Raw genomic sequence first — 22,737 nt, forward strand, 5'->3', positions numbered from 1 at the left:
GTGATACTTAGAGTATGCTGAGGTTTAACATAAAATGTTTAAAACCAAAAACTGTAGACATACAAACAAAATTAAACACGGTTCTTTTAAGAATGTGCAAATCCATTAGAAGAAAATAAGGCCACCTCTTCCAAATATTTCATTCAGTTTCAACCCTTTGCCTTCCCATCACCTTTTAAGGTCAGAAGGTTAATACTTTCCCTCCCTCCTCTTTTCTTCCTGCAAGATTTAAAATTGCATCCAGAATTTATAAATAGAGCTTCCGAGATTCATTTATAACTCTCAGATGAGATTTTCTAGATTTGTGAGATATAGATCAGTGTCCATATTGACTGTGTTGTGACCTAGACTCAAACACTGGACTATCACTCACTTCTTGCTCGTTAGCAACCTATTCCACTTTTTTTTTTTTTAAGGTAAAGACAGAGGATGCCAGCTATCAAGGAGATCTCTGGGAGTGATTTTACATTTTTTTCCCTGCAGTCTGCAACCAAATACCACTCATAACAAAAGATTTTTTAAAGTATTAAGAAGCCGTGAATGTGGCTGGAGGGTTTTGCATAGCAAAGCCCCCCCAAAAATTAGCTTTTAAAACCAAATTAGCTTTAAAAACAGAAAGACAAATGTTTCCTCCTTTATAAACTCCAACTTTTAGTATTGGACTGTTGAGTGTTTTCCTCACTGATGCATCATGTTTGGGTTTAATTCTATACTTTTGTTCTTACCTGTGTTACTTTGATGTGAAAATATGAAAAGCACATGAAAGAAAAATAAAAGAAAGTGACTTGAGAAGGAAATAGGCATTTGCTTTTATATGTGGCAATGATACTTGAGATTGCGGGATGTTTTAACAAGGTAACTTTGGACCAAGAAAAATGATCTTCAGGTCCGTCTTTATAAGAAATCAAAATTCCTTTCTTTCAAAAGCCTCACCCATTCTTTTTTTTTTTTTTTTAAATTTTTTTTAACGTTTATTTATTTTTGAGACAGAGAGAGACACAGCATGAACGGGGGAGGGGCAGAGAGAGAGAGGGAGACACAGAATCGGAAGCAGGCTCCAGGCTCTGAGCCATCAGCCCAGAGCCCGACGCGGGGCTCGAACTCGCGGACCGTGAGATCGTGACCTGAGCTGAAGTCGGACACTTAACCGACTGAGCCACCCAGGCGCCCCAAGCCTCACCCATTCTAATCTGTTTTGTATGTGTACTGATACTGTATTCAAGGGCGTGCAGTCAGAAAGCTTTCTACTGCTCTGATGTACAGTGAGGGAAAGGTGATGGTCCAACATTGTGATTCCTAGTGATCTAAATATTGCAGCATAAGTAGTTTGTGGTTATTTAGAATGGGTGACTGCTATGGCTGCTTGAGCCGGTTCAGTTTTCCATGAAGGGTGCATGGCACAAAACTGGCAGGTATAAGATCTTGTAGCTGATGGACACATTCCACTGGACCGTGGCATGATGTTGGTATAGAACTCTACGGCACTCCTGTAGTTCAACAGACCTTCTATAGCTGGCCCTGTATCGCCGTTAACCTGTGTATTTAGGTACTAACTTTTGAATGAATGACTTGTGAAGAAATTATATATGAGTTTTCAGGTAATGGTGCCCTGTCTTTTTCACATTCTTACTATGTGCAGCTGAAACATTTAAAATAGAAAAATTGCTAGAGAGAAAATTAGAGCCTTTTCAACCCCCGTCAAACTAAATTTGAAATGGCATTTAAACTTTGCATAGAATAGTTAAACATTTAGTTTCAAAACACTTCATGAGTTCTGTTCAATCTTTGGTCACTTAGGAAATAATAATCATGATTTAAATTCATATCTTCCAATTACTGGAAAGCTGAAAAATGTAATTCTTTTAACAATTATCCTTGCAAAAAGCACAAATTATGGAGGTGAATATCAATCAAAAGTAACAGAGTTTAATCTAAGTTTGTGTGCCGGGGGTGGTTAGTGCAGGAGGAAAATGAGAATGTGGCTTGTCTATATTCCAGGGGAAGAGAATCAAGTCAAAATGAGATCTGATCTTTTCCAAGTTATTGTGCGCATCATACTTGAGCATAATTTAACATGCATGTTGATGTTCCAAGTATCATTAAACATCTACTAATCAGAATAAATGTTCTGCCAAATTCCATTTATTATCTTAACTGTTAAAGGCACTGAGTACCCTAGATTTATAAATATAAAATTAAAGTTCTTATTAAAAAAATAAACCTACATGGGGGATTTACATTTTTCTTAATCCATGTTTACACAAAGAGATCTGTTTTTAAATGTTACATCAGATCTTTGTGAACTCAAATAAATCATTGGGATACTTTGCCAAAACTATTTCTAAAATGATGCGTATTGACGCCCTGTGGTCAGAGGACCTTCTTTGTGGAGTTTTAGAATTCCTGGTTATTCAAAATGACTACTATTCTAGGTCCCTCTGTTTTCAAGAATAGGTACTGCAGATGCACCTGGTCACTTACACCCTGTCAATCTATGTTCATCCTCAGTCGCACGTATTCCAAATGAAGCAGGCACAACTCTAGAAACATTTATGTCCCTTCCTAGATAGATCTGTAACTGGACGTGTTTGACAAACTTGATTGCTTGTATACAGAAACTCAGAAAGAGCCTAGCCACCAAGAAGAATAAACTTGTTACCCACAGCGTTAGAAGTGCTGTTTTAAGGTTTTTCTTCGACCAAGGCATCCATGATCCCCTTTCCAATCACTTTGGCGTCCGTCCCAGTGAAGGAAGGTTGGAAAATAAGTCATAACACTTGAATACACCTGGCATAACTCATGTTTGTGACTTCCTCAGTGATTTTAAAATGGAAATATATTTGGAACCCTACAAATTCACACCAATAAAAGTGTGTATATTCAAAATGATGGCATTATTGCTGTCTTCGGTGTAGAATACTCATTTTGACTAATTTGGGGTCAATTTGTTAACTCTCATCTAGGCCCTGTGCATATTGTAAAGTAACTCAGTGTGGAGGTCCGCTGAATGAGATAAAATTAACCAGATCTGGATGGAGATCTGGATGTAACTTTGGACTTAACGAATGCTAGAATTTCATGAAGCTTGTTGGAAGGAACATGGTTTCACATCAGCTATGCCCTTATCAGCTAGGACCTAAGTAAGAGCTAATAGCAGTAATCACACAAATCCAGGGTTTTTATCCCTTGACTTGCATGTCATTCCTCAGTAGTCCTTTCCCCTTTCTCTTCCCTGTGCTAACTGAATGCAATAGTCCCAGGCACAGTAGCCTTGGGACTTGTAAGAGTTGGCTAGGCACATTGGGAAATTCATTTATTCCACAACTATCTGAATGCCTTTACAGGCCAGGTGCTACTCCTGATTCTAGGAACACATCAGCGAACATGGGAGACAAAACTGTGAATCCTCTTAATTTGATGTAGCTGAAGTATTTGGAAGATGGAGGAAGGGAAGGTAGCACTAGGCAGAGTAATTGCAAAGTAGGAAGAGGACCAGGGTGTATACTATCAATGAAAACAAAAGGGCCCTTTTCAAGTCCAGCTGCAGAGTCCCAAAGGAGAATGAGGAAGAATCCACCAAATCAGGTAACTAAGGGAGCCATTAAATGTGATTTTTGTGACCCTTTTCAGTAAAATGGTGGTGACTTAGACTGGGTTTTTGAGAAATTTCGCGAAGGCTATGGTAAAAATGCAGACAGCAGGTAACTGCAAATCTTTTAGAACAACATTTGTCAATGAAGATAATGGGAGATATCTTGAGGAGGGGACAGGGTTAAGGCAGGCATTCTCATTTTTTTATGTGAGATGTGGGCAGATGAGAGAAGAAGGACTAGAGCATTTTTTTAGGTAGGGGAAAAAGGCAAGAGGGGTCCCTGTCAATGAATATGTAAAATATTGCTTGAGAAGACCACATCATGTCTTGTACGAAAGTGATATCCCAGCTTTTTGTTGAATGATACAATTCTTTATTTAAATGAACATTCTCAGGGTATTTGGATCCTACTTAATGCATTTTATTTAGAAAAAAAAGATTGACTTTTATTCAACCATATTGTGTTGACCCCTTTCTCGAAGGCCACCTTTTAAACATACATGTCAACCTATACACAAGAGACATGGGTTGTGCTAGGTGCTTCCAACAGATAATGCACTATTAGTTGTTGCTATTAGTTATACCTAGTATTAAATAAGCTCTGCAGTATTTTTCAGTCATTCTTACTTTGTTCTGAATCCATTATTCCAAATTTCTTTCATTTTCCATGAAAAAATAGAAAGCAAGACAGATAATGTCATCCTCTTCTTACTGAATAGAATTTGCAGCCTACAGTACAATGGATTAATAGGCTCCCTGCATCTTGGAGACCCTTTGAGTATAAGAGGAAACTGCTCTAATTGCTCTGTGGAATAGACTGTTTTGAGAAGTGTTTTTTTTTTTTTTTTTTTCCCTAGTCACAGAGACACTACCTATCAAACTATTGCAACCCACAGCACATTTTTAACCTAATACTCTGATCCTTGCTTTGCAGGCTTGTTAAGTAAAACACTAATAAAGAAAACTCTTCAAGTTGGCTCTGGAATGGAAGTTGTCAGGTCCTTTTTACTTAAAGAAGTAGAGAAGTAGCACTTTGTGTCCTCGAAAGCACTTGGTGATCGACTCCAATGAGAAAATCAGACTCATCGTGAATAATGTGATAGAAAGTAGACTGAGAAAGGGAAAGTAATGAGACATCACAGTGTTGAAGGCAATGTAACATCCTGCCTGGCACTCTGAGCTCTTAGTAGTCATTTCTCACTCCCTGGCCATGTTGTCACATAGTGGTGACGTGAGAGCAATGCTGAGTGAGTGTAGTAGTACTGTCTTAGGTGGTCACCCCTAACCCCATCCCAGCCCTAGACAGGGAAAGCTCTGGAGCCTGGGCCACAGGCATGCTATGATGAGAAATATAGCATGAGAAATAACCTTTCTTGTAACATAACTTTAATGTTACAGAAACTGATTCTTTGTTCTAGGTACTTTTTTATTTGCTTTTGGGACTCATTTTACTCTGTGTCTGTTGTAATAATGTGTTTTCTTGAAAGAAAGATTTTGTCGCAGACAAAATCTTGCTCAGAAGTCCAACTGATAAGTGGCATTTTATTAGTATATATTTATTTTCCAGTCTTAAATGTATATAAATGCATATATATTACTTAATATAATGTCAGTCTGTAAGATGCTTTTTTTTGTTGTTGAGATTATTTTACTTACTATAAAAATCACCCTTTTTAGCGTATGAGTTTTGACAAACCCATGCAGTCATGTAACCATAACCACATTCAAGACATAGAACATTCCATCACCATAAAAAATTCCTCTGTGTCTCTTGGAAGACGTCCTCTCCCCTGACCTCAAGCCTCTGGCAGCCATTCATATTTTTTCTGTCCCTATAGCTTTGACTTTCCCAGAATGTCATATGAATGGAACCATATAGTGTGCAGCCTTTTGAGTGCAGCTTCTTAACACATTTTGAGATTCATCCATGTTATTGTACCTAACAATGGTACATTCCTTTTTATTTTTTAATTTTTAATTTGAGAGAGTGCAAGCAAGGAAAGGGGTCGAGAGAGAGAGAGAGAGAGAGAGAGAGAAAATATGAATGAATCCCAAGTAGGCTCCACGTTCAGCATGGAGACTGATGCGGGGTCTGATCCCATGACCCTGGGATCATGACCTGAGCCGAAATCGAGTCAGATGCTCAACCAACTGAACTACCCAGGTGCCTTCCTTTTTATTTCTAATTAGAATTTACTTTGTGAACATATCACTGTTTGTTTATTCTTTCCCAGTTGAAGAACATTTGAGTGGCTTCCAATTTTGGCAATGTACTAGGGTCCTCCAGAAAAATTGAACTAGTAGGAGGTATATATATAGAGAGAGAAAGAGATTTGTTTTAAGGAATGGCTTGTGCAGTTAGGGAGCCTGACAAGTCCCAAGATCTGCAGGGTGAGTTGGCATGCTGGAGACCCAGGAGAGCAGGTACCACAGTTACAGGCTAAAGGCTGACAGGCTTGAGCCCTGGGAGTGTTGATGATTCCCTCCCAAGGCAGGAAGAAGCCAGTGTCTCAGTTCAAAGGCAGTTAGGCAGGAGTTTTTTCTTAGCAGGAGAATGAACCTTTTTGTTCCATTTACTTCTTCAACTGATAGGATGGTACCCATCCCATTAGGGAGAGCCTTTGCTTTACTCAGTCTACTTATTGAAATGTTAATCTCCTTTAAAAACAGCCTGGGGGTGCCTGGGTGGCTCCCTCAGTTAAGCTTTGACTTCTTGCTTCAGGCTGTGATCTCCAGGGGAGGGTTTGAGGGTTCCTTTGTGACTTTAGTGAATCAGAGCCCCACATCAGGCTCTCTGCTGTCAGCACAGAGCCCACTTCAGAGCCTCTGTCTCTCTTTTTCTATGCCCATCCCCCTCTTGTACTCTCTTTGTCTCTCTCAAAATAAATGGGTCGACTAAAGTAAAATAATTAAAACACCCTCAAAGTAACAGCTTGAATGATGTTGGCCCAAATAACTGGGCACCCACTGGCCCAGTCAAGTTGACACACAAAATTAACCATCATGGGTGATTGTTAATAAAACTGCTATAAACATAGATGTATAGATTTTCATGTTAACATGTCTTATTTCACTTGGGCAAATACTTAGAAGTGAGATTGTTGGGTCACACGCCAAGTGTGTATTTAGCTTTATAAGACACAGCCAAATTGTTTTCTAAAGTAGCTGGGCCATTTTACATTCCCACTGGCAACCCAAGAGAGAGTTCCAGTTACTCCTCATCCTCCCCAGCCCTCAGTATTGTCCGATGGGTCAGTTTTCCTCTCTCCCCCTCCCTTCCTTTCAACAAATACGTAGTGGTATCTCATTGTGGTTCGATTAAAGGATGTTGAGCATCTTTTTATGTGCTTAAATGTTATTCACATATCTTCTTTCATGAGCTGTTTGCTTCTTTTACCCATTTTGGAGGGAAGGGGGAGGTTTTTTTAATTTTAATTTTTGTTTTAATGGAGTTCTTTTTTATGTTCTGGGTACAAGTCTGGCATATTTAAGAACTCTATTAAGACAGCACTGAGTGATGCATAGAATTGTTGAATCACTATGTTGTATGCCTGAAACTAACATAACACTGTATGTTAATTATACTTCAATTAAAAAAAACAATTGTGCCTAACCCAAGGTCATAAAGATATTCTCATATGTTTTCATGAAGATGCTTTTTGATACACAGAAATTTGAATTTAAGAGTTTAAATCTTTAGTCTCATATTAGCCATAGCGTCTGATTACTTTTTATTTTGCTAAAAGAAAATTATAAAAATCACATTTTATAAAACATATAGTAAAAAATGAAACAGTTAAAAATTTTTCTCTTATAATTCTAGGGTTTCCCTTATAATTCAGTCAAAACAATCCCTAAGATTGAAACATGAACTATAGGAAAATTTTATAGTTGAATTAATAGCAATTAAGAACGGCTGCAATTATTCCAACCATACACATCACTCTGTCAAAAAGCACTAAGTATAAAATGCCAAAACCACCCATTTTTCTGCTCATTCCTATGTTTGTTATCACACTCCAGACTGTTTTGCCAAAAACGAGGGGCCTGCAGAGCAGATGAACCTCAGCCTTGGCTGTGCTTAATTGAATGCGGTGTCTGTGTGCTGCAGCACTATATTTACACGTAGAAGTGCAAGGCTGAATTTTAAAAAAGAAAGAAACCACTGTAGATTCATGCCTGTCCTAATCAGTGAAATTTGTCTTCAAAACACCCAAATAGACCCTGAAACATGTCAGGGAGCACTTCGTCTTCCAGATTGCCAGAAGAACCAAAAAGAAAACACAAATAAAACCGAGTACCTTAGTATTAGATACGCTGTTAGTATCGAAAGGTGTATGTTTTTGTATAACTATATGTATTTTTTAAAGTCACTGTTGTTTTTAGGTTAAATATCCTTTTAAAATAACATTACAACTAAGTGTTTGCAGAAGTGCTGATACCTTAGGGGATCCCTAGACACCTGGTTTGTAAGCCTCCTGATCTTTTTTGACCTGTTTATTTTACAGATGAAGAAAATAGCCAGAGATAAGAAGGAAATTCAAGGTCAAAACAGCAGTCTTATGCTGAACTTAATCCAGGCACTCTGACCACTATTTTAGTGTTTTTTCCATTACCTGACCCAGCCTCTCCAATTATAGTAGAAAATATTTCTTCTTGGGTCCATTACTTAGAGAATGAAGACTATTCTTAATTATGTGAGCTCTTTTCTGGCATCTCAACTTATATCTTGTATAATGAGTGTGCCTTTTGGCTGGGGTGAGCAATTTTTGGAAATTTAAGACCTTTCCCTTCCTAGCTTCCTTAGAGGACATGTCCTAGGCCAGAGCCCAGATCTTAATGAAAAACATGTAAACCCTCTTGTTTGTTTTCCTTGTCGATTGGCCTATAATTTTAAATCCATTCAATGGCAGATTAATCAAGTGACTCATCCCTAGGAAGACCTGAAGTGGCAAAGAGAAGGTGGTTGTGGCCTAGGTACACACCATTGGTCATTTATTCAAAATGTTAAGGTAGGAAGCCAAATACTTCCTTGCTCACTCATTGAAAATATATTTAGGGAGGTTAGTTATAAGTATTGGGACCTGGAGTGGTTTGTTCCTGGGTAGTAAAAGCAGCATGAACAACTTTGCTGGACAAATCAACAGATGTGGTCCTTGGTTTTCTTTGGTTCTCAAGGAAAACATGATGTGTGATAACAACAACAACAACAACAATAATAATAATAATAATGTAAAATCCATACAGCTCAACTATCTTGAAAATTGTGAATAACTTACAGATCTCTTCTTAGCTAGAGTGCAAGTTTCTCAAAATATGGATTGTTTCTTAATTATTGTCATTTCTCTGACACTTTTCACAAGATCTGATACATTATACATGCTCGTTAAAGCTTATTTGAATACCAGATGTTAGATCATCTCTTTGGTATAAGTGAGATAAGACTTATTGAGTCTCTCTGATTCATATAACACCACTACAAAGAGTAAGTTCATAAGTAGGAGTCTATCACAATCACTCCCTTGAACCTCTTCTTGGTTCCAGAGAGCTAGGACTTTGGGGAAGATGTGGAAGCTTTTTCTAAACAGTAATCCCAGAGTTTATGCATAAGTGTCACCTTTACTTACAGTACCACACAGAACTCAACAAATAGCCCCTCCTCACTTGGCTCCCATTTAATAATGCTATTTAAGTGACATAATACCACTTTTCACTTCAAGGAAAAAATACAGAGTTTGGGGGTATGTGAGGCAAATGTAATTGACTTTATGGTCACTTACACTTTACAGTTTCTCAAATAATATTATGGGACAGGTTAGCAATGGCCATACGATGGTGCCTCTTCATAGACAGTGCATGAGTTGAGAAAGAAATAGTAACGTAATTGCTGTTATTACTTGAAGAATCTCAGTTTGTCACAGCATTGAGGACCAGGATTTACCTTCTGTTGCTGCTAAGCTCACATGTACTCTGCAATGGGTCATACATTAATTATTGGACTAGCTGTAGCTCCAGTGATGCTAATAATAATACAACATAAAACTCTAAGTTTTCTCTCTTAATAGAGGAGTTAGTGTGTTAGCTCATGGCCTAAAAATGTGCAGTCTTAGGTTTTTGCTCGTTAGGTTCAGAATTACTTTTTGTGAAAATGAAGTCTGAAAATCATTATCATGGATATCCCAAGGTATATTCATTCTGTGACTTACACTACATTTAGTGATATTAATAACTTAGAAATAAAATGTTACCAGAATCCCCTGGGAGTAATGATATTTTTTTTTCCCCCGTTTTATTCCACAAAAGCACTCTGGCTGCAATTTTGTTTTGTTTTGTTTTGTTACCCTGGTAGGAACCTCAGTCCAGATTTTCAAAACTTTTTCTGTTTTATTTCCCTACTACTTCTTTAGATGATGATCCATAGTTGTAATAGATTATTTTTGAAGTACAGGTATATTCCTGAATACTCATAATAACTATCAGATTTCAAAAATAATGCACAACTTTATCTAAACTACCAAGTGAGCCACTGGTATGTTTTCAGACTACCGTAATGAGTCTGTTTGACCTCATGTGTACGTTTGCATTAATAATGAGAGTTGGGACTCTCTTTTTATATGCCTTAGATATTTAGACATGGCCTAGATATAATATTGTGCTTTAAGTCTTTATCAAGCTTTCATGAGCAGAGCCATAGTCTAGGAAGTTTTAAGATGAAGAGATATGATTAAGTATTGGGTGTGAAAATTATTAGCATTTTAGAACTAAAGGAAATCTTACTGATTAAGTATTTTAAACCTCTCATTTTAGATATTGAGAAAATGAAAGTTACAGGAAGTAGAAAATTTGAAAGTAAAAGTAGCTAATGACTGAGATAACCAGGAGCAGAATCCAGATCTTTTGAACCTTGGACAGTACTTTCCTCTCTACTTACCTAGGAATCAAAAACTTTAGATTTATTATTTACTCAGTGACTCCAGTTCTTTTCCCAAAGGATGGAGGGCCAATATTTTAATATTTATTTATTTTTGAGAGACAGAGCTTGAGCGGGGGAGGGGCAGAGAGAGAAGGAGACATAGAATCTGAAGCAGGCTCCAGGCTCTGAGCTGTCAGCACAGAGCCTGACGCAGGGCTCTAACCCATAAACTGAGAGATCATGACCTGAGCTGAATGACAAATGCTTAACCTAGACTGAGCCACCCAGGCACCCTGTGGAGGGCCAATTTTTTTAAAGAAAACATCTTTTATCAGAAATTATCTCTAGCTTTGTACTGGAATTCTAATTTCAGAATATTGAACAGGAAGGATTATTAATAACTGAGGATCTAGGATAAGGTGAAAAAAGCTCTGGAGCGAAACAGTGTGCATTTGAATCTATCTTGTTGGCAATTTACTTAAAGTCTCTGTGCCCCTCTTGTTGCCTTGACACAGGTTGTTGCCATGATTTCAGACGTAATATAATACAAATGCATTATAAGTCATAGATAGTATGTAATGGTGTTAGTCATTAATTAATGTAATGGACCGATTTCTTTTTTTTTTTTTTTTTTTTTAACGTTTATTTATTTTTTTGGGACAGAGAGAGACAGCATGAACGGGGGAGGGGCAGAGAGAGAGGGAGACACAGAATCAGAAACAGGCTCCAGGCTCTGAGCCATCAGCCCAGAGCCCGACGCGGGGCTCGAACTCCCGGACCGCGAGATCGTGACCTGGCTGAAGTCGGACGCTTAACCGACTGCGCCACCCAGGCGCCCCTGGACCGATTTCTTATAGCATACCCAGAAGTAAATTCAAAATGGATGAAAGACCCAAATGTGAAACCCGTTAAAGAAAACACAGACAATAATTTCTTAGAGATTGGTCTTAGCATTTTTCTAGGTATATCTCCTCAGGCAAGAGGAACAAAAGCAAAAATACATCATTGGGACTACACCTAAATAAACAGCTTCTGCACAGTGAAACAAACTATCAGCAAAAAGAAAAGGCAGCCTCCTGAATTGGAGAAGATATTTTGAAATGATGTATACAATAAGGGGTTAACAGAAAAAATGTATAAAGAACTTAAACAGGGGTGCCTGGGTGGCTCAGTTGGTTAAGTATCCGACTCTTGGTTTTGGCTCAGGTCATGATCTAGCAGTTAATGACTTCTAGCCTTGCATCGGGCTCCGTGCTGATGATATAGGGCCTGCTTGGGATTCTCTCTCTCTCTGCCTCTCCCCTGCTCATGCTCTCTCTCTCAAAAATAAATAAACTTTTTTTTTTTAAAGAGAACTTCTATAATAGAACACCAACCACACCCCCCCCCCCCCCACCAAATAGTCTGACTTAATAATGGGCAGAAGACCTGAATAGACATTTCTCCAAAGAAGACATACAGATGGCCAGCAGACACGTGAAAAGTTCCTTGACATCACTAGTCAGCAGGGAAATGCAAATGAATACCACAATAAAATATCACCTCACACCAGTCAGAATGACTAGGATCAAAAAAACAACAAATAACAAGTGTTGGTGAGGATGTGGAAAAAAATTAAAAATAGAAATACCAGAAAGAACCCCCACTAACTTCAAAAGGTATATATGTTCCTATATTTATTGCAGCATTATTTATAATAGCCAAGATATGGAGGCAGCCCAAGTGTCTATCAACAGATGAATGGATAAAGAAGATGTGGGGTGTGTACGTGTATATATGTATATACACACACAGCCACAGAAAGAGAACTAGGTCTTGCCATTTTTATTTATTTATTTTTTTTTTAATTTATTTTTTTTTTTTTAACGTTTATTTATTTTTGAGACAGAGAGCATGAACGGGGGAGGGGCAGAGAGAGAGGGAGACACAGAATCGGAAGCAGGCTCCAGGCTCTGAGCCATCAGCCCAGAGCCCGACGCGGGGCTCGAACTCACAGACCGTGAGATCGTGACCTGAGCCGAAGTTGGACGCTTAACCAACTGAGCCACCCAGGCGCCCCCTAGGTCTTGCCATTTTTGACAACACGGATGGGCCTTGAGAGTATTATGCTAAGTGAAATAAGTCTGCGAAAGACAAATACCATATGATTTTACTTACGTGTAAAATCTGAAAAACAAAAAAACCCAAACTCATAAATATAGAGAACACACTGGTAGTTACCAGAGGGAAATGGTTTGGGGGGGATGGGTGAAATGGGTGAAGGGGAGTGGGAGGTACATGCCTCCAGTTATGGAATAAATAAGTCAGGTGAAAGGTATAGCACAGGGAATATAGTCAGTGGTATGGTAGTCAGCATTGTATGGCGACAGACAGTAGTTCTACACTTGTGAGCATGACACAAGTAGTGTTGTTGGATCACTGTGTTGTGCACCTGAAACTAACATTGTGTGTCAGCTATTCTTCAGTTTGAAACAACTGTTATGAAATACTGTTGTTTAGCTGCTATCAATTCGAAATGGCAAAATGGAAAGAACGTGAATTTTGGGCTGTCACCATTTCCCAGGTGTGGGATCTTATAGAAGTTATTACATCAGCCAGAATGTCTGCCCTACAGAGTTGCAAGGATTAAATTAAGGCACCTCGCATGGTGTCTAGCTCACTTATTTTATGTTGGTTTCTTTTCCCTCACTCTCTTGACCGAACATCAGCATGGCAGATAGTTACTGGAGATAGCACCATTTTGACACGTGAATAATTTAACTTGGTGCTCTATAGCCTTTGCATGTGTTGGGTTTAACTCCCAAGTCAACTTAAGTGCTATTTTATCTTCTGATTGCTCTTTACTCTGTTTCCTGCCCACTTTCTTTATTTATTCCTCCTAGCAAGTTCTAATTACATTGATGTATCAGATGTGCCTCATATTTCTGAGTGTCCCTGAGATGGCCTCTTAGTTGTAACATGATGTGATTTATTTCTGATAACAACAACAAAAAATATATAGATAATAGTTAATTCAAACCAGCTCTTGTTAACTTTTGGGAATTTTATCAAGCCCAGTGCCGTTCTTTTTATTAATAGAGACTTGTTTTTATAGTAACAAGTGTACGTCCATCACACAGGGAATTATTGAAGTTTCTGTGCAGCCTTCAAAAACAAAACAGAAAAGCCACGATGCCCACATCCAAAGCCATAGAACCACTGTCTTCTCACCTTATGTGAGCACTCTGCAAGGCCTGAATTCCATCCCTTTGAGGTGCTTCATGTTCTCGAGCCCCATTTTCTTTCCTTTTGTCTGCTCAGACTGCACTTTTCTGGTGACGCTTCATTGTGCTTCTGTGCAGTCCCTGGGAATTGCCTAGCTTTCCCCAGCCTAGGATGTAGAATTTGGAAGAGTCCCTGGAAAAGGTTGACTTACTCAAGTTGTACAGCAGATAACCTGAATTTTGACTGGCGCTGGCAGCACCGCTGGGAGAGATTGTTCGTAATAACAAAATGCTAACAGATGATTTTTCCACATTGCTTGGCACTTTCACAATGTCTTTCATCAGCAGGCACTTTGCCGCGTTCTTTTTTGACAGACATGTTTGTGGGGACCAGACAAGCAAACGTCTCCTTCCGTTGCTTGGGTTTCAGTACAGTGTGTTCCTTCGATGGTATCTCTGAGCAGTGGTAATGTGAAGGATATTAAAAAATAATGAGGATTTGGTAGGGGAAGGAAGGACCAGCCCCTGAGGAGGCTGGGGGAGTTGCGTAGAGTCCAATCCCTAATCAGATTAAAATCACAAATGTGGTTCAATTCTACTGGATGGTTTATTATGTTTATGGGAACAGCCTTTATGCTTATTGTGAAAAGCACACTAATCTACAAGATTTTGAATCATTAAAATTAGATCAGTGTCAACTTTTAGAAATACCCAGACTTAAAAAACAAAAAACAAAAAACAAAACCCCTGAATGTTGTATTTGAATTTTGTAGGGGATACCAACTCTAAAATCTCATAGTTTGTGCTGCGCGTTGGACTGTCAGAGAGGAAGTGGCCACATGTGTCTCTCTTTAAAATTTTTTTTGAAGCAACAAGTCTAGTTGGGTGGGTAATAAAGAGGCACAAGGAAGTCTTAATATTTAAGACTAAAGAAATAATTCAATAAGCATTTATGGATCACTAACTAGCCAAGCAATGTGCAATGTTCTGGAAGTTCAAGCATGAATGAGGCATGGTCCCCAATTGCCTGGAGCTTTTAGATTTACAAAGAAGATAAACATAAATAACTAAAATGTCATGTGAACCTAGCAAGCTCTTTGGCAACAAAGTCAAAGAAAAATTTTTGTCAAGAAAGATCAAGAAAAGTTTAAGCCTTCAGCTGAACTGGACTGAATTTTCCTTTGGGATTTTCACTAGGAGAAAATGGAGAGAAAAGGTGTTTTAAGTAGTACAGATAGCATGTGCAAAAGCATAAAACTGTGAGGGTTGAATGTATGCTTGAATCTGTAGGGGTGCAGCACAGGTAAAATATAGAGAAGTCTCTGGAAAAGTTAGCAAAAGCAAGGTTTTAGGGTCATGAGTTGTCATGGAAAGAATGTAGACTTATCTGCTGTGTAAAATAACTATTTTCAATATAGATAATGAAGGGGTATTCTCCTATGGGGACATATCAGAATCAGGAAGGGGCTTTTTCAAATAACACGTGTTTTCCTTTGCAATTTTGAAATGACCCAAGGAAAAGTCATTGCCAAAAAGAATGCGCTGATATTGTGGTATCATACTGTCTCAGCTGTGCTTGGAGCACAGTACAGATTAAGGACAGTTGCTGTTGATTGCAATTCTGGACGCCTTTTGTAATCCCTCGGGGAGCTTTAAGGATATGGGTGCAAGGGTACCATCTCAGATCTCTGATGATGCTTCTGCCCATCAGTGTTTTTTTTTTTTTTTTTTTTTTACAGAGTTGTCTAGGTGTTTCTTTTTCTTCTTTTTTTTTTAAAGCCTATTTATTTTTGAAGAGACAGAGTGAGCAGGGGAGGGGCAAAAAAGAGAAGGAGAGGGGGGATCCCAAGCAGGCTCCTTCCACCCTGCCAGCACAGAGCCCGATGTGGGGCTCGACCTCATGGACTGTGAGGTCATGACCTGAGCTGAAATCAGGAGTCGGACACTTAACCAATTGAGCCACCCAGGCACCCCGAGAGTTCTCTTGGTGTTTCTAATGCAGAACAGGCTGAGAAGCACTACATTAGACAGATAAAAGTAGTTTCAGTAAGGAAAAGGATGATTAAAACAGAATGGTTTAATTGTGATTGCTCTCTTAAGGATTATGAATTTGAATCTTCCTTAGAGGGAGGGACATAGATACAGATTAATAGGCTATTTCAAGTGGGAAGAGGATGCAATTAAAAATGAAAGCAGTAGAATCAATCAAGTTATGAGTAAAGGAAGATGGATAAAACATGGATGGCCTCTGGTAGATAGAGCTTGGGGAAGACTGGAAAGATGTCAAACCTCAGCACCTGTCTGCTTTCAAATGATATACTGGGATGAAGGCAGAAAAACAGCAGATTTTTTTAGCAGGGAAGGTCAGGGAGAGGGAAACCCTTAGTGCTTCATGTGTCCTGAGGATCATTTAGCTAAGAATAAATAGAAGTTTTATAACGATTTTGTCTCCTGTGTACAAGCATCCTGTTTAATGTGAAAGTAAAGGAGCCTGGAAAAGAAACTCACCAGGGCTCAAAAACATTGTGTTCCCTTGACCCAGCCTCATCTGTAGTTTTGGCTATAAGGAACTGGGTTTGACATTTCATAAAGATTCCCAGGGATCTTAGGCAAACGTTGTCCAGGAAGGAGTACATGATTATTCTATAGAAAGTTCTCCTGTCTGTGTTTGATTCACCAAACCACTAGCAAATCACTGGCCGTAGATAAAGGTGAGGAAATAGCACATGGTTTCCACGTGCAAAGAAGAAGTAGGTGGAAAACAGAGTTAAAACCTAGCTTTGCCAAAGACTCAATGCATAGTATGTGTGGACTTGAGATACTTCCCTTGTAATAGAGCCAGGCACACCTTGAAATAATTGGTAGGATATGGACAGATAGAGAATGAATGAGGTACTTAGTACCTAATCATTTTGAATTGCTGTGCCATGCCAAGTTCCTGAGTGCCACCAAGACAAAATCAGAATGATCAAAAGGGGTTTTGAATAGGGAAGGGCAAAGATAAGTTGTCTGTTTGGGCCTTTTGAATTTTACTGGTCACAGGGTTTCTTATTATAATCCCAGCATGTTGGTATGGAGTACATGGAAATCCAGTATGTCTTTGTTATTTGGGAATTCTTTCAGTCAGTGAACACAGATTGTGAGGAAACCATTCATGGAATCTATGCTTAATAATCTGTCCCCTTTGGGCATTTGCAGGAGAGGAGGGGTATTGAGAGAAGACAGCTTTTGCAAAGGCCCAGAAAGAACATGGTCCTGAGAGAGGGACAGTGCTGTATAAGAGTGAAATCCAGGGAATATATGGGGAAGAGGCAGGAGCCCAAACTGCAGAAAGTAGACAGAAAACCAGTCAATGGAGACTTCAGTTCATGTTTCAGTGTTAGTCTGTAAATATTGGCCAGTTATTGAAGAGATATTAAGGAATAAAAATCTGCATTTATTGAAAAAATCTCCTGGAACCAGTAGGGTAAAATTGAAGTCAGGATAATTAGTTAGGTGGCTGTTGCCATTGTCCAGATAAAGAGGACCCAATGAAAAGTTGAGGTAGCGGGGATGGAAGGAAGGGAATGAATCAGAGAAATCAGTGAAGTTTGTTCATAAGTAATATGTTAGGAAAGAGCAAGGGAAAGCAAGGAATCCAGTATAACATCCAGGTTTCTGAACGTGATGACTGGGAAGATGGCGATGCCATTAACTGCAAGAAGGAATTTCAGAGGAAGAACAAACTGAGGTTTGGCAGTGATGAATTCCTTTTTACACATGTTGAATTTGAGGTGGCTGATTAATTAAGCAGGTAGACCAGTCAGGAGGATGGTTGGAATTAAGTGGTAAGGTACCACTTTGGAAATTACAGTATATACAGTGAGTGAGTGTTGCTTAGCATATCAGTACACAAGATGGTGCAGAGAGATTGTGTAGTGTGGGGATAAAATGGCAAGGAAGATGCCTGGAGACCACATTTAAGGGATGAATGGCGTCCACAGTTTGACTGGAAAGGGCTGAGAGAGGGGAGGAAAAGGGGTAGAGAAAGTGTATCAGAAGTTCAGGGAAGGGGTGCCTGGGTGTCTCAGTCAATTAAGGGTTCAACTCTTGGTTTCAGCTCAGGTCCCGATCTCACGATTTGTGAGATTGAGCCCCTTATGAGGCTATGTGCTGACAGCATGGAGCCTGCTTGGGATTCTCTCTTTCCCTCTCTCTCTCTCTCTCTCTCTGCCCCTTCCACTCCCTCTCCCCCCCCCCTCCTTTATCTCTCTCAAAATAAATAAAAGAAAAAGAAAAAAAAAAGTTCAGGGAAGCGGGGAGAATTTCAAGGTACAGGCACAGTCAACTTTAACAATGCAGCCTAGAGGGCAGGATCACTGAAACGTGCTGACCAAATGTAACGCTCAAATCACAGGGTTTCAGTAAGTTGGGGGGTCAGGAAGGCAGGAGCCAAATGTAATTGGATGAAAGGGGAGTGGATGAGAAAATATATCGAGAGAGTTGTGGCTCTTTTCCGCCAAAATTCTGCTGTGAAGAGGAGACGGTGAGAAAGAAAGGGCAACAGCTAGAAGGGATTAAAGGAACTATCTTCATTTTTGCTTTAGATGGATAAAGCATGCTGCCGGGAGCCTGCTGAGAGGGGAAAGCAAGGTGGTGTAGCCTCTGGAATCTGTCAGGCATGAAAGAGACAATAATGTAGCAAACTTATGTGGTACCTACTATGCTCCAAACACTCCTCTATGGGCTGTTTTATATACATTAACTCATCTTCTTCTCAGCTGCCTTATGAGGTAGAATCTGTTAGTATCCCCATTTTACTTATGAGAAAACTGAGGTCCAGAGAGGTTAAATAACCTGCCCAATTTGTGCTCTCCCCACTGCACTAAGCACATGTGTTACAGAACCACCAAAACAATACATAGGCACATACATCAGCCTCAGCAGTCTAGGGATCATTGGTTAAGAGGGTGGAAGGGAGCAAGGTGATTGCTGTTGGATGGAAGGGACCAAGGTGATTGCTGCAGACACAGCTCAGTCACATGATAAAAGGAAAGTTTCTCTGTGGAACATGTCTTTGCAACTTGTTTCTATTATTAAGAAGTTGAAGACTGAGTAAAATGATTGGTTCATCAATGTCATTTGACTCTCAAACTTCTTGGAAGGTTAGTTGGGAACAACCACCAAGAGTTAGTGTGATGTGGCAGAACTGAACTAGTCGCTATAATGAAGTTGAAATGTTGGTAAGCGATTCCGTGGAACTCAGGGCTGGGATGTATTAGAGGTGGGCAGGGGAGGGAGAGGGCAATGGGGACAGGTAGGATGTTGAAACAGATTATCTTGATCACATCGTTGAATGAAGCTTGAAATTACTTTCAGGTATTTGGTAGCAGAACTCCTGAAATTTTGGGTAAACTTTTGTATTTGTAGTACCTTGTTTATCTAGACTTGCTTAAGCTTTTCCTGGTTTTGCGCCCGTCACTCCACAAAGGTGGCCTGATTTGGAAATTTTGAAGAATGACTATAAATCCGTTGGTCTTTTATTCTAATATTGTCATTAGCAGCAGTACCTAATAGTAACATTTATTCAAATGTTCTATAGCTTTCTCAAAACCCTAGAGATGACTCACAATCCTCCTCATTTGGGGAAACTCAGGCTTGAAGACACAAAGTTCCCTGCCTGAGGTCACAAAGCTAACAAGTGGCTGAGCTGGGATGCAGACCAGGTAGTACGAATCCAGAGCTCAGGCGCCTAGCCCCCTGTGCTGTACAAGAAATAGACAGTGTCTGGATTTCGCCAGTTTGTTGAGAGTTGCATCAGGCTGCCATGTCCACATGTGAGAAAACCAACTTTAGAAAAACCTTGCCTCTAGTTCTACTGACCATGGTTATTTGGGGGTTGGTTCATGAGGGAAACGAGCTAGTAAAAATATAGTTAAAAGGTATCTTAATGTGGAGAAGCTTCATATGTCTTTACCTTCCCTGATGAGGTCATTAAACATATTTCTTTACCTTTTCCATGCAAAAGGGATCTATGCTTGTGTACAGTTTGTGGGCTGAAATCACAGTGGAGAGGGTTTTGTTAGGCCATAAGGAAGGTCCATAGGATAATGACCGGATAGAAGCATCACAGTGGTTTTTACCTACCCATCTCGTCAATATTATGTGCTTGTCACGTCAGCTGCTGGGATACAGAGATGGGGGGGCAGATCCACCTCGTGGAGTTTATAATCCGATGAGAAAGGCAGACATTAACTAAGTTCACCAGAAATATTTAATTACTGTAAAACTGGATTCTGGAAACCCTAATAACATCATAAATTTGAGTGCTTCCCCTTTAACCATAATAGGCTAAATGACTTTGAAGGCTGGGAAACAGACTAGCTGATGACCGAGAGCTTGCCGGCTCTGTGCTACTAAGTGTAAAACCACAGACTCGAGGCGCTGAAGTAACTGAAAAGATAACCGTTAAACAGCTGAGAGTCTTATAAAATGCAGTTTAAAATGTTGGTATGTAGAAGGGAAAAATAGCAAATCTTAATATTCTCATTTTCTGTACATTTGTATAGCTTATTTATTACTCTATTATGAAAGATTATGAAACAGACACAGATACTGATCAGAGACAGCTGTGATATGGAAACTTCTAAAAAATACACATGTGTTACAGCTTCTTCTCACACCTTCTGTTTCTGCTGTGTTGGCCCAGAAATGGCATAGAAGAGGTGTTCTAAGGGAGACTATGACTTAGAGACTATGTGTCTCTAAGGTACACAGCCAGAAGGAGCTCTCTTTTTTTCTTACAGTGTTCTTTTTCCAAACTAAAAACAATCAAAGATATATTCAAGCATGTTCAAATCTTTACGAAGAGTTTGTTTTGCCTTTGATATTAAAAATGGGTGAAAGTTCTTAGGGGATAGTTTTACTTTAAGCCTTAATCCATGGCAGTTATTCCCATGAGATCAGATTGGCTGCAATTACGCTTCTACTCCAACTATCTAAGTCTTTGGAGAATTCATAAAGGGAAATTTATACCCTGTTGGATTCTGAAGAGAATGTCTCTGTGTTTCCCTGTGTTGATGTGGCCTGGGCTATGGTGGCACAGGGATGGTACTGAATTTTTTTATTTCTGCTATATTTGATTTTTCTAAAATCTTTACTTTCTTTCCCATTCATATCTCTACAGGCTCAGTTTGAACTTCAGGCATTTCATATCCGTGGGGAGCATGCAGCGGTTACAGCAAGGCTAGAAGAAACCATTGAAAATCTCAAACATGAGATAGAACACCGGTGGCGAGGAGGATGTGAGGAGATGAGAGACGCGTGTGTCTCCACCGATGACGACCACCCTCCAAAGACCTACAGAAATGTGTGCATCCAGACAGACAGAGAGACTTTCCTCAAACCCTGCGAAGGTGAAGGCAAGACCATCAGAAGTAACCAGATAATACCCAAAAAGCTGAATATCTCCTCTTTAAGCCAGCTGTCTCCCCCAAATGACAACAAAGACGTTCATGTACCACTTCAGTCTGTGGAAGGCATCTCACCACCTCAGCCAAAGGCATCGCCTCCCCCTCCCGCCCCACCCCTTCCAGCAGCCATCCCTCCCCCTCCCCCTCCCCCTCCCCCCCTCCCTCCGGGAGTTGCAGCTTTGCCACCCATACCTCCACCCCCACCTGTAAGTGCCGGACCTCCTCCACCCCCACCGCCTCCTCTGCCTCCAAGTGCCGGACCTCCTCCCCCTCCCCCTCCGCCACCACTTCCCAACTCCCCTGCTCTGCCCAACAGTGGGGGGCCTCCTCCTGCTCCAACACCCCCAGGACTTGCACCCCCACCTCCTCCTGGACTCTTCTTTGGAGTTGGCCCTTCTTCTAGCCAATGTCCTCGGAAGCCAGCCATTGAGCCGAGTTGCCCCATGAAGCCTTTATACTGGACTAGAATCCAAATAAGTGATAAAAGGTAAGCCCAACCCCTGGCCCATTCTCAGCTTGTGAATTCCCAGGATTTTGCACAAGTGACATTTTATCCTTACCAGTTGGATATCTGTGTACTATATTCCATTCTCAAATGTGGTTTGTAGTGAATACCTTGGATTAACAAGGTTGCAGTGTTTGAGGGGGAGAATGTCTGTCTCCACCAGGTCTTATCTGTGTTCTCTACAGACTGATGCTGGGAGAAACAGTGCGTGCAATTTCAGATCCTTCTGTAAGATAAAGCTTCCATTTGACAGACTCTTCTTAGAGAAGAGCTCTGGTGTAAGTTAGAGCCTTCTCCAACATCCCTACAACTAGCAAGTAATCATAAAGACACTGAGCCTGAACCTATACTGCAGGTTCACTGAAGATGTTTAGAATATCTGTCTTGTCTTTAGATGGTATCAGCAACCTTATGATCTGGATATTTAACAGGTACGTGTAATTTTTCAGGTTTTATTAGAAGAACCAGACACAACTGAGTCATTAGCTCTTTAGGTCAGAAGGGCATCCTAAAATATAAAACCTCTGCTTGAACTCTCATCCCCCTAACTGCCACATGCCCTCGCATCTTCTACCTTGTTGCCCTTCAGAGAAAGTGCCAGTGTGACACATCTTCCATTTGTATAGCTTGTTAAGCTGGGTTCTGTAAGGCAGCAAGACAGGTTGCTTGGAAACTTCCATACGAACATATTTGGACTGAATTTCTTCTGCCTCCTTTCAGAGTCTGTCAAGAGGACAATGAGAGAGGTGTTGAGCTGCTGCTTGATTAACCAATGTCTAGATTTGAAATTAATTTCTTTGTAAAGGACAACAAATAGAAAACATATTTTTAAACATAAATACTTGAACTTATTCCCCAAATCGGTGGGTGGTGGTGAATCTTTCACTTTATGTAACATTTTGCCTGCGGAAGGCAGGATATTAAACAAAATACTGTGAAATTCACAATTATAAAGCAACTGGAAATCACTGCAGGGAGGAGTGGGGAGTGACTTAAAACTAAGCATGTGGTGAACTAAGTTGATTATGTGCCTTATATTGGCCCCTTTCCTCTAACCAAAGAATAAGGACCAA

At 39.9% G+C, this 22,737-nt stretch overlaps 1 protein-coding gene across 5 annotated transcripts in view; it reads left to right on the forward strand.

The window, feature by feature from the left end:
• Nucleotides 1–22,737, forward strand: part of FMN1 (formin 1) — a 429,625-nt gene that overhangs the window by 203,841 nt on the left and 203,047 nt on the right. For all 5 annotated transcript variants that reach the window (XM_086710287.1, XM_086710286.1, XM_086710289.1 and 2 more), the window contains one exon: nucleotides 20,874–21,646. In XM_086710287.1, coding sequence (XP_086566413.1) covers nucleotides 20,874–21,646 — 773 coding nt within the window. The remainder of the gene's footprint in view (nucleotides 1–20,873; nucleotides 21,647–22,737) is intronic.

The sequence above is a fragment of the Puma concolor genome, chromosome B3, assembly GCF_028749965.1.
Source record: "Puma concolor isolate L17-30 chromosome B3, mPumCon1.1.hap2, whole genome shotgun sequence".
Classification (NCBI taxonomy): Eukaryota; Metazoa; Chordata; class Mammalia; order Carnivora; family Felidae; genus Puma; species Puma concolor.